The 12675-nt window shown below is 59.2% G+C and overlaps 1 protein-coding gene across 1 annotated transcript; it reads left to right on the forward strand.

Moving 5' to 3' along the window:
- The first annotated feature begins 4478 nt into the window (after window positions 1-4478).
- ZNF703 (zinc finger protein 703) lies at window positions 4479-6684 on the forward strand. Its single transcript, XM_058820303.1, has 2 exons — window positions 4479-4721; window positions 5232-6684. The coding sequence occupies exons 1-2, from the start codon at window positions 4509-4511 to the stop codon at window positions 6606-6608; spliced, it is 1590 nt and encodes a 529-aa protein (XP_058676286.1). The 5' UTR covers window positions 4479-4508; the 3' UTR covers window positions 6609-6684.
- Window positions 6685-12675: the final 5991 nt, after the last annotated feature.

Below are 12675 nucleotides of genomic sequence, written 5' to 3' on the forward strand. Positions count from 1 at the left end.
AACAGGCAGTGAGGGGCAGAAAAAGGCTCAAATTAACGGGGGATTTACCTGGGAAAAGCAGGAGTAAAAGAGGCACTGAGGGGCAGAAAGAGGCTCAGATTTAGGGAGGATTTATCTGGGAAAAGCAGGAGTAAAACAGGCAGTGAGGGGCAGAAAGAAGCTCAGATTTAGGGGAGAGAAAGGGAGGATTTACCTGGGGAACAGCAGGAGTACAATGGGGCAGAAAGAGGCTCAGACTTAGGGAGGATTTACCTGGGAAAAGCAGGAGTAAAACAGGCACTGAGGGGCAGAAAAGGGCTCAGATTTAGGGAGGATTTATCTGGGAAAAGCAGGAGGAAAACAGGCAGTGAGGGGCAGAAAAGGGCTCAGATTTAGGGAGGGTTTACCTGGGAAAAGCAGGAGTAGAAAGGGGCAGAGAGAGGCTCGGATTTAGGGAGGATTTATCTGGGAAAAGCAGGAGTAAAACAGGTACTGAGGGGCAGAAAAAGGCTCAGTTTTAGGGGTGATGAGGGAGGATTTACCTGGGGAACAGCAAGAGTAAAACAGGCACTGAGGGGCAGAGAGAGGCTCAGTTTTAGGGGGGATGAGGGAGGATTTACCTGGGAAAAGCAGGAATACAACAGGCACTGAGGGGCAGATTTAGTGGGGGAGCAAGGGAGGATTTACCTGAGGAACAGCAGGAGTACAAAGGGGCAGAGAGAGGCTCAGATTGAGGGAGGATTTACCTGGGGAACAGCAGGAGTACAAAGGCACTGAGGGGCAGATTTGAGGACGAGCAAGGGAGGATTTACCTGGGAACAGCAGGAGTACAACGGGGCAGATAGAGGCTCGAATTTAGGGGGGATGAGGGAGGATTTACCTGGGGAACAGCAGGAGTACAAAGGCACTGAGGGGCAGATAGAGGCTGGGATTTAGGATGTGCCTCACATCCTCCTGCAGCAGGGGCTGGAGCCACCCCCAGCTCCCCCCACAGTGACAGGAACCTCGGTGGGACCCATCCCAGCCTGGCCCCCACACCCCTCACACGTCCAGCTCCCCTTAACCTGTGTCCAGCAGCAATGAGACAGGAGAGGTTTATTCCAGAGCCCAAGCCCAGCAGAGGAGAGGTCCAGTGATTTAAATTCATATCTTATCATATCCCACCAAATTCTCTGTGCAAGCTGCAGCTCCTCTACCCTGCCTGCTCTGCACCCCCTGGCACTCAGGATAGGACACAAAACTCCCTGCTCAGACCCATCCCAAGTTACTGGAACATCCTGAAGTTCAACAAAAACCCAATTCCCCCTTCCCCAGCCTCGCTTCACAGGTCACAAAGACATCAGAGTCCCTGGGCTTCATTAGGGCTCTGCATGGGAATTTGGCAAAATCAAACCAGGGCAAGTCCTGCTTGGGGATGAAAACATCATCAGTCATTGGTGAAAGTGCTCCCCGAGGCTTCTGGGCTCCTTTGGCTTTGCTTCTATTCCAAATATTTTGCTTTTCCTTTGGTGCTGGTGTTATTTTTGTTGGGCAGGGGTCTCCCTGCTTTCATTTGAACTTGTGCAAGCTCTGAGCAGAGAGGGGCTTGTCATGGAGCAGAATTGGACGTGGAACAGGGAAATTTAACTTTCTCCCCTCTGGTTACTGTTCTTAATGGAAACGTGGGGCTTTAGAGAAAAAGGATCCAACCTGCAGCAGGACGTGGATCCATCACTACCCTCTGATGAAGGAAGGGCTGTTTGCTTCACTCCAGCAAACACAAACTGATCCAGAATGGTCTCTGTGTGCCAGGATCAGGCTTTGGGCATCAGGGGAAGGACAAACAGCCCCAGGGGCATCACAGGAACAGGGAAATTTAACTTTCTCCCCTCTGTTCTTAATAAAAACAGGACCCTCATGGGTTTTAGAACAAAGGATTCAACCTGGACCAGGACTGGCACCAGCGTGGATCCATCACTACCCACAACACCCCTCTGATGAAGGAAGGGCTGTTTGCTTTACTCCAGCAAACACAAGCTGATCCAGAATGGTGTCTGTGTGCCAGGATCAGGCCTTGGGCATCAGGAGAAGGACAAACAGCCCCGGGGGCACCACAGGAAAGGACAAACAGCCCCAGGGGTATCACAGGAACAGGGAAGTTTAAGTTTCTTCCCTCTGGTTACTGTTCTTAATAAAAACAGGACCCTCATGGGTTTTGGTGCAAAGGATCCAACTTGCACCAGGACGTGGATCCATCACTACCCTCTGATGAAGGAAGGGCTGTTTGCTTGACTCCAGCAAACACAAACTGATCCAGAATGCTCTCTGTGTGCCAGGAGCAGGCTTTGGGCATCAGGGGAAGGACAAACAGCCCCGGGGACGTCGCAGGAAAGGACAAACAGCCCTGGGGACCGCGCTGCTCCTGCCCTCGCTCACCCCAGCGATGCTGCCCTTACTCACTCATCCCACCTGATCTTGGGTTACTCGGTGAGGGCCGTGTTGTTGTTGTTGTTGGCCAACAACCCGAGTGACTTTGAGGAAAGGCTTTTTTTCAGTTTCCTCCCTCCCTGAATGGCTCCTTTGAGCGGCAGCGCCTCTCCGCTCACATCCCGCTGTCCGGATTGAATCAATCTTGCGGTCAGCTTCGGGAGGGAGGGAAAAAAAGAAAAAAAAAAAAAGAAGAAAAAAGGCTCACAAAGAGGGGGAATTGACAGGTCTGACCCTGGGTGTGATTGATAGGGGTTGGAGGAGCGGGACTGAGCTGGGCCATGCCAGCACTCGCTGGGGAAATGCAGCAAAGCCTTTTTTCCCAGAACCCGGAGCAGCGGGCTCGGAGAGGGGTGGGCACATGAACTTAATAATAGCAACATTGTTGGAACATAAAGCATCTGTCAGGAGTTAATATGATTAATTAGAGGTGTCTGTCTCTCCCCCTTCCCCCCCTCTCCCTTTCTGCGTAGGCAGGAGGGACCTGAAACACAAACCCCTGGAGGGCAGAGGTGGGGCTGGATGGGCACCTGGCCCCACATCGCCTTTCTTTAGTCCAAAGGTGCTCAGTTCCTCAATTCTCATCCCATCCTGGCCCCCAGGATTTTATCCACACCCCCATCCCATTGCACATCTCCCCTCCAGCCCCCATTCTCCCACCTGAAATCCAGGAAAGGAGCTCTCACCCCACCTCACATGCAGGACATCACTTGGACAGAGCTCCACGATTTATCCGTGGCTCCTCTGGACAAATTCTGGCTGAGCTCAGCTGTTTTTCACCCCCCTGCAAATCTGAAGCCCCAGGGGTTTGAGGAATTAATTCAAGGATGTCTGGAAAAGGTAACTAGAAATAGGAAGTTAATTGTTGGAAGTTAATTAGTTATACAGCAGCCTGCGCTGGCACCCGAAGATTTTTAAGACTCAGCAAACCAAAGAAAGGAGAAAATTACTGGGAATAAGGAGTTGTGTGTTCATAAGGGAATTGTCACTTTGTGAGAGACCTTTGTGAGGTCAGGCCCCTCGCCTTGGGTGGCACCAGGACGGGCACAGGTGTTGGCTGGTGGCAGGGTCCAGCCGCTGGGTGCAGCTTTGGGTGCTGAGCTGTGCCAGGCTGAGCTTATCTAAGCCATGCCATGGCAGCAGTGCCATGCTGTGGTGTGCCAGCTGAGCCATGCCATGCCATGATCAGCCATGCTGGGCATGCCATGCCAGCCGAGCCGAGCTGTGCCATTCCAAGCTGTGCCATGGCGTGTCAGCCACGCCAAGGTGTGTTAGCAGTGCCCTGCTAAGGTGATCCAGCCAAGATACACCCAGGTGTGCCAGCAGTGCCATGCCATGCCATCCAAGCCATGCCATGCCCAGGTGTTCCATGCCATGCCATGGTAAACTGTGCCAGCAGAGTCATCCTATGCCATGTCATGTCATCCAAGCCATGCCGTGGTAAATTGTGCCATCAGTGCCATGCCAGGCCACACTGTGCTGGCAGTGCTGTGCCATGCTGAGCTGTGCCATGCCATGGTAAACTGTGCCAGCAGTGCCATGCCACGCCGTGCCAGCAGTGCCATGCCATGCCATGCTGTGCCATGCCATGCTGTGCCATGCCGAGCCGTGCCATGCCGAGCCGTGCCAGCGGCATCACACCACGCCGTGCCATGCCGAGCCGTGCCATGCCGAGCCGTGCCAGCGGCATCACACCACGCCGTGCCATGCCGAGCCGTGCCATGCCGAGCCGCGCCATGCCGAGCCGCGCCAGCGCTGCCTCTGCCGCCCGGGCCGGTGCCGCGGTTCTCCCCCGCGCGGCGGCGCGGGGCGGTGGCGGCGGAGCGGCGGCGGCTCGCCCCCCCCACCGGCGGCTCTCCCCGCCCCGGGGGCCCGGCCGGGCGCGGATTGGTGCGCGGCGCCGGCCCCCTCGGAGCGCGGCCGCCATCGGGGCTATTTGACGTGTCGGTGGGGCCGGGGAAGGGCTTCGTCTCGCCGGGGCCGCCGCCGCCGCCGCTCCGCCGCCCGCCCGGCCCGGCCCGGCCCCGCGGAGCCCGGGCACCCCCCCCTTTCCCCCGCCCCAAATGAGCGGCGCTCCCGGCGGGCCCCGGCCGAGGACCCCGCCGAGCCGCGGAGCCGCGGCCGCCCCGTCGCCCCGGCCGCCCCCCGCCGACCCGCTGCGCCAGGCCAGCCGGCTGCCCATCCGCGTCCTGAAGATGCTCAGCGCCCACGGCGGCCACCTCCTGCACCCCGAGTACCTCCAGCCGCTCTCCTCCACGCCCGTCAGCCCCATCGAGGTCAGTGCCCGCCGCCCCCGACCGCGCCTCGCAGCCCCGGAGCCGCGCTCCCGGTGCTCCCGGCCGGGCTCTTCCCAGCCCGGTGCTCCCGGCCGGGCTCTTCCCGGTGCTCCCGGCATTCCTGGCCGGCGCTCCCGCTTCTCCCGGCCGGCTGCTTCTCAGCCTGGCTCTCCCGGCTTTTCCCAGCCCGGCGCTCTCGGTTCTCCGGGCCGGGCTCTTCCTGGTTCTCCCGGCTTTTCTCGGCCGCCGCTCCCGGTTCTCCTGGCCGGGCTCTGCCCTGCCCGGCTCCCCCCACCCCGTTCTTTCCCTCCCCCGCCTCCGCCGCAGCCCCGCTCCCCCTCACCCCACCCGGTCCCTGTTCTTCCCGGCCGGGCGCGTCCCCCCGCCCCGTCCCCCCATCCCCGCGCCCTGGCTCGGTGCCGGGCCCGGCCCCGGGGTTTCGCCGGTGGGGGGAGGCCGGTGCGGGGGCGCCGTCGGGGTCCCCCCTGACCGGCTCCGCTCCGCCCGCAGCTGGACGCCAAGAAGAGCCCGCTGGCGCTGCTGGCCCAGACCTGCTCGCAGATCGGCAAGCCCGACCCGCCGCCCTCCTCCAAGCTGAACGCCGTGGCGGCCGCCGCGCCCGCCGCCGACAAGGAGCCCTCGGCCCGGCCCGCCGCGCTGAAGCCGCCGGGCAGCGGGGACGCGCCCGCCGAGGACAAGTCGAGCTTCAAGCCCTACTCTAAAGGCGGCGGGGAGCCCCGCAAGGAGGGCGGCGCGGACAAGGCCGGCTTTCGGGTGCCCAGCGCAGCGTGCCCGCCGTTCCCCCCTCACGCCGCCTCCTCGCCCGGCGGTTCCCGCGGGGCTTCGCCGCAGCACCCCGAGCCCAAGGGCGCCGAGGAGAAGAAGGAGCCCGAAGGCGGCAAGCCCAGCCCCGAGGGGACGGGCGGGGCGCTGGGGCGCGGGGTGGTGGAGGCCGGGGCGCACGGCGAGCCCCCCTCGGGCCGCAAGTCGGAGCCCCCCGCGCTGCCGCCCGCCGGCCATGTGGCCCCCGTGTCGCCCTACAAGCCGGGCCACTCCGTGTTCCCCCTGCCGCCCTCCAGCATCGGCTACCACGGCTCCATCGTGGGCGCCTACGCCGGCTACCCGTCCCAGTTCGTGCCCGGGCTGGACCCCACCAAGCCGGGGCTGGTGGGCAGCCAGCTGCCGGGGGCGCTGGGGCTGCCGGGCAAACCGCCCAGCTCCAGCCCGCTCACCGGGGCCTCGCCGCCCTCCTTCATGCAGGGATTATGCCGGGACCCGTACTGCCTGAGCTACCACAGCGCCTCGCACCTGGGCTCCAGCAACTGCTCCAGCTGCGTGCACGACCCCGGCAGCCTCAAGAGCGGATACCCCTTGGTGTACCCCACGCACCCCCTGCACTCGGTGCACACCACGCTCTCCTCCAGCGGCACCCCCAGCCTGCCCGGCCACCCCCTGTACACCTACGGCTTCATGCTGCAGAACGACCCCCTGCCCCACATATGCAACTGGGTGTCTGCCAGCGGACCCTGCGACAAGAGGTTTGCCACCTCGGAGGAGCTGCTCACCCACCTACGGACCCACACGGCCCTGCCGGGGGCCGAGAAACTCTTGGCGGGTTACCCTACCTCCGGGCTGGGCTCCGCGGCCTCCTGCCACCTGCACCTCCCGCCCGCCGCCCCCGGGAGCCCCAACACCTTACCGGCCTCGCTCTCCTTGAGGAGCCCACACACTTTGGGACTAAACAGGTACCACCCCTATGGCAAGAGCCACTTGCCCACGGCCGGCGCCCTGCCCGTGCCCTCCTTGCCAGCTGCCGGACCTTACTACTCCCCGTACGCTCTCTACGGCCAAAGACTCACGTCAGCCTCGGCTTTGGGATATCAGTAACCGGCTCAGCCCCAGCCCCTCGCGCCCTCCTTGGACTCTGTATTTATTACTGTATGTTAGCTTAAAGCTGGGAATATAAGTGCATTATACACCAATGAATCAATGGTATGCAAAAAAAAAAAAAAGTCTGTGTTCCAAAAAAAAAAAAAATTAACCCGAAAAAAAGAAAAAAAAAAATTTTCCCTTCTTTACTTTGCAGGTGTGGGGCTTTGATTTTCCCCTTCTGTTTCTTTTGAATTTTTTTTTCCTTCCCCTTCTTAATTTCCCCCAAGAAATTCTTGCATGACATGGAAAAGCAAAAAAAAACAAAAAAAAAGGCATTTTCCTCCTTCCCCTCTGCGTTTATCGCTCTGGGATTCTGTTCTCTGCATTTGTAACTTGCAGATGTAATTTTTTTTTTGGACTTTTTTCCTTATTTTTAACCTTTGGGGTTTTCAAATTTTTTTTTTTCCTTTTAAAATTTTTGTGGTTTATTTTTTTTTTTTAATTTTACTCCTTCTTTTTGATTTTTTTTTTTTTTTTTTTAATTTTTGCGCTGTGTCCGGGGCCGGGTGGGCTACACCGGTTGGGTGATGCTCACCCCAGGCCGTGCCCCGCCGGGGGCTGCAGGACCCCGCGTGTCCCCGCTGTGTCGGTGGGGGGACCGGAGGAGCGGCAGGACCGGCGGCCCCGGGCGGGCGGACGAGCCCCGGTAAGTCTGATTTTGTTAATAAACGCCTCTTGGTTGTAACCCACGCTCTGGTGTCGTCTCGTCCCTGCCCGGGGGTCCGGCGGGGTCCCAGCACCATCTAGCGGTGGCGGCGGCGGTACCGGAGGAGCCCCGGGTGCGCTCCTGGCTCCGCGTCCCCGGTGTCCCCATCCCCGCGTGTTCGTGTCCCCAGGCGTGGCGGCGGAGGGAAGGTTCCAGAAGGCGTTTGGCGGGATCGGAGCGGTGCCCGCGGGTGGGCACCCCCTCCCGGGGTGCAGATTTGGGGGTGCAGTTGTGTTCTGGATATCGGTGTGGGGGGATCCCACACCTTGCTCCCGTTCGATGTTTGTGCCGGAGGAGGGTGATGGATGGCTCTGCCATGGTCTGGCTCCATCCCCACCGTGCTGGGGGGCTCTGCCTGCTCCATGCCCCAAGGAAAGCGCTTCCACTCCAGCTCTGGGACCCCTTTTCAAGCTCCCCCTGCATGCCCCATTGCCCCACATCACTTACTTTTTTTGTCTGCCTCGTTCCTGTTGCATTTCAGTGAGTCACGCAATTAATCCCTGTTAATTGCCTTCTCAATATTGCTTTATGCCCTGTGTTTAAATTCCTTTGTGTCCTTTGAGCTGAAAAATAACGCGCTGAGAACAGGGACTACTTTTGCCAAAGGGATTTTGATTTCCCTGTGCCTGAGCGTGCGGCCGCTGGGAGGGCCCAGCTTGGGTTTCCTGTGGCAGTGGGAGAAATTTGGTGGTCTAGGGACCAGTTTGGCTCCATGCTGAGCTCCCCAAGGCTGATTTTGGGGGTCTGTGGCTTGGGGATGTGCGGACGTGGCTGGGCTCCGGTTGTGCCCGTGGTGGTGTTGCTCCTTCCAGGTGGGATGTTTGCTGGATGAGAGCTGGGGTTTGCACAGAGATGTTTGCAGGGCTGGGGCTGGCACAGGGGGCTTTGCTGTGGGTGTTTGCTCTGTCCTGTGGGCACAGCAGGAATGGGGTGCCCAGCCCAGGCTGGTGCAGCCCCTCCGGTGTCCGTGCTGGGTGCTGAGCCCTGTGGCAGCTGATGCTGGCCGTGGAGCTGGGTGGCACGGGCAGTGGGCACAGCAGCCCCAGAGTGTTCCCTCTGCTGGCACAGGAGGTACCCAGACCCCCTGGCCCTCGGGAGCATCGCTTCTCCCTGGATGTGGCTCCCGCTCCCCGCAGTGATGCCGCTCGGTGTCGGCCTCACTCGGGCACTGCCAGTGCCCATCGTAAATCCTGGCTGTGGCTTCGTGCTGGGGCCTGTCTCAGGTTCCTGCGCTGGAATTTTGTCCCACTGTGCCCATCCCTGGCTGTGGCTGGGCACCTCGTGCCACGGGGTGGGGAGGATGATGCCGCAGACCCTCAAGGCGCAGTAGCCCAGTGCCAAAATCAGCGCGCCTGGCACGGCCACTCCGGGTTTTGGGGGCCGTGCCAGACCCCAACCACGGAGCAGCCAGGGCACAGAGCAAGGAGAGGCTGCACAGCCTCATCCTGCCAGAGCTGCTGGGGGATCCCTCCTCACGGCAAAGCTCCATCCCCTCTTTCCCCCAAACCTCCTCGCACCAGGATGGTCCCTGCTCCAAAACGAGCCCACGCGCCTTCCCTTCACCCACGGCAGGGCTGGGTGCTGCCTGGATGAGTCCTGCTGTGCAGGAGGTTCCCTGAGGAATTTTTTTCCCCTCCCTAAGGACTGCAGCAGTGGGGCCAGACCGTGTAAACACCGCGAGTATCATCTGATAGCGGCGGCACTCGGGCTGAGCTGCTGGGGAACAGTCGCGTTGCCGATATATTAAATAATTCCCTGTGTAATGTATGCCCAGGTTATTGCGGAATTCATTTTATAATAAGAGCACTGGGATGCACTTTATTAATCATTCTGTCTAACAACCTGCACTCCACAGTTTCAGTTTGATTTGATTCAATCCTGTCTTTCTGCAAAATATATGGCTGAGTGGGTCGGATAATGTATGGCTTAATTTAGAGTTGTATGGGTTTGAATTACCATTTTCATAATGTGCTGTGCATTAATGTGTTGCATCATTTATACAGAAAAATGTGCCAGGTTTCAAACCTCTCCAGGAGGCAAAAGTCACCTAAAGGGAACGCGGAGAGACAGAAAAAGACCTTTTCAAATCCAGCTGGGGCTGGGAGGACACCGGTGGGTGTCGGACGTGGAGACAGCAGTTTTGGGGCTGTGCTGGTGGCTCTTTTCCCCGTGGCACAGCAGCACCTTCTCCATGTCACCCCAAGCTGCCGGGGACCTGCAGCGCTTGACTCGCCGCTGACCCCGGTGCCGCCGAAGTCGCGCCCACCATCACTTGCGAGGAAAAAGCTCTGATTATCCAAATACAGTCATTAAAGGGGAAATGTGTTTTTTAGGACTGTCAGAGTGATTAATGAGGGTTAGCAATCCTTGCAAATGCACTTGTTTAGTCTAACTGGCAGCCTCTCCTTTCCTATTGATTTATGGTGGCAGTTGCCGGGGCCGCGGTGTGTGTGGAAGGAGCGGGGCTGCGCCGGGGCACGGCGAGGGGCCCGGCCGAGCAGCACGGCACGCTCTGCTGTGCCCGAGGCAGCTGAACAAAGGCAACATTATCCCCTGTGCCGGGGAAGGAATGACTTGGACGCACACGCCGAGCCGCTCCGCGTGCCTTATAAATATCCCCGTCTGTGAAGGCCGAAGCCCAGCTGACCACAGCCACGCTGTCCGCCCAATAAATACGTGAATGAAAGAGCCAGGCCCTATTTTTTCTTGTTGTTTTTCCTTTCCTCTCCTGCACAAAAATCCCCGATGTCTTTTAGGTGATGCAGAGGTGGCTGCCCGCAGACGTACAAGGCGTTTCAGAGCGCGGAGCGGAGCGCGGCGTCCTCGAGGGCTGGAGCCTGCCCAGGGGTCAGGTCGGGATGCAGAGCCATGGTGGGTGGATGAGAAGTTCCTCAGCTGCATAAAGCAGCTTTTCTTTCCACGTGAGCGCTGGTGGAAGCCACGGAGAACATGGGCTCTGTTTGTCCTCCAAGCCAGAGTGGCGCGGACACCTCCTGTCCCCTCACCAGCATCCCCGTGCCCAGCCTGGCGTCAGGGTTTGCTTTGGGGCACACTTGGTGCTGGATGAGCTGAGAGCAGACCTGGAGGGACAGAGCCATGCTTGGAGGTGGCAGTGGAGGTCCTGTGCCAGGCTGGGAGCTGGAACCCTGCAGGAGGAGCAGCTGAGTGGTGACACAGCGGTGACACAACGGTGACACGGAGCAGCCAGGGCAGCACCACGGTGTGGAGCTGTGTGTGCCCACCAGAGCCCCACACTGCCCTGCTGTGGGGCCACCTCCAGCCGCTCCAAGCAGTGGGACAGCACAAGTGACAAGAGGCTGGATGAGGTGAGTGGAGAAGGACAAAGACCTCAAGGTGCCAAAGCCAGAAGAGTGTGGGCAAGCACCCAGGGCACTGCAGTGGCCAGGAATGCCACAAGTTGGAGTGGACTTTCCTCTGGCTCTGGATAACGGCTTAAGAGCTGCTGCTGCCTCTGCCCTGGCCATGGATTGGTGTGTGCTGCAAACCCTCCGGCAGCTCTGATTCCAGCTTTCACAACGATGCACTGACGTGTTCCTCACCACACCAGGACACCCGGCCTTGGCTGGTCACCAGTGACCCACGGGAGGTCCCCAGTGTGACCACAGCCATGGTTTCCCTCTTGTGCAGTGTGACAGTCCAGCACAGGGCCCTGGCAGGTGACAAAGCCCTGGGACCACGGCTGTTTCCTCACACAGGTTGACACAGGAGTGTGGCAGCAATGCTGGGTCACAGTCACCCTGTGTTTATTGTGGTGACAAACTGAGGAGTGCTGATCCTCACACACCAACACTTCAGCTGAAGCTCCCTGGAGAGCAGGGGAGGGTGCTCAGCTGACAGCTCTGTGCACAGAGCAGGGTCCTGGAGCTCGAGTCCCAATAACACAGATTTACACAGATGATTTACACAGATTTACACAGACCCCTGTGTTTTCTGAAGCTGTTCATGGAAACCTCCAGCAGCAGCTTTGCCATGACTTCATCCCACCTTCCAATGTGGTGCAGGGAGACAGGACAGGAGGATGTGACCCACAGGGGAGGTGCCTTTGCCAAAGGTGATGGTGGAATGCTGACCCTGCGCTATCAGAGCTGGCCCCAGCAGGCTGAGCAGAGCTGGACAGGACACCCGACACTGTGCATGGTGCAACGTGACCTCTTTAACACCTTGTGGTCCCAAAATTCATGGATCACCCATCCTGACCTGGCAAAATTGGGAAGGAGATGAAGGATGCAGCATCCTGGGCGTCTGGTGGCTTCTGACAGACCCTTCCTGCAGACACCTCAGTGGAGCAGAGAACCAAAATGGCCTTTTTTGTGTCCCCCACAGCTGCAAGGTGCCCACCACAGCACCCCTGCATCTCCAGGTACATCCCTGGGAGAGGGAGATGCTGCTGCATCAAAGAAGATGGGGAGCAGTGAGAGCCTCAGGTGCTGGTGCCACCCCATGAGCAGCTCCTGCAGGAGGGGTGGCTGGGGGGACTCTGAGAGAGGACAGGACAGAAATGGGGACTGTTAAAGATTTTTCTTGCTGAGCTCTCACCGTCTTCTCTGCACCCAAAAGATTTGCTGTTTTCCTCTCTGGATGAGAAGGATGGGGTTGGATGAGAAGGATGGGGCTGCTCATCACCCAGGATGGCGTCCAGGCTCTGCTCCCCTGGGCACAGCTCCTACCAAAGGGACTCCTGGTTTCTGCTGGAGCAGCGTTGCCTTTGTGGGGTTTGGTTTTGTTCCCATTCCCTGCACAATCCCAGGAACATCCAACAGGCTGGAGAAGGACAGTGCCCCTCAGAGGTGAGAAGAGCCCAGTTCTGGGCAGAATGGAAATGGAGCCTAAAGCCTTTCCTTGCTTCCCACAGTCTCTGGGACTCTGCTTGGGGTTCGTTTTGGGAACAGCTGGGACGGATGGGGCTGGCTGGGTGCCTGCTCCTCTGGCTGCAGGGATGTGCTCTGTCCCCTTTGCTGCTGCTCCTCAGTAATTCCCAAGCTTTTCCCAGTTGCTGTGCTGGCACAGAAATCCTGCAGCACTGGGGCAGCTCGGGGGGTTCCTCACAAGGGGAGCACCAGGATCTAGCAGCTCTCATGATTTTGGGATGTCCTGGTGTGGGGCAGATCCTGAGCCCTCCTGGCCATGGGGGAAGCCCTCAGGGCATTGGGACTGTCCTGCTGGGTTTGGGGACTGGCTCTGAGCACTGGGGCAGCTCAGGGGGGTCCTACCTAGGGAAGAGCCCAAGGGGAGCACCAGAATCTGGCAGCTCTCGTGATTTTGGGATATCCTGGTGTGGGGCAGACCTTGAGCAAT

Source organism: Ammospiza caudacuta, chromosome 26 (genome assembly GCF_027887145.1).
Source record: "Ammospiza caudacuta isolate bAmmCau1 chromosome 26, bAmmCau1.pri, whole genome shotgun sequence".
Lineage (NCBI taxonomy): Eukaryota > Metazoa > Chordata > Aves > Passeriformes > Passerellidae > Ammospiza > Ammospiza caudacuta.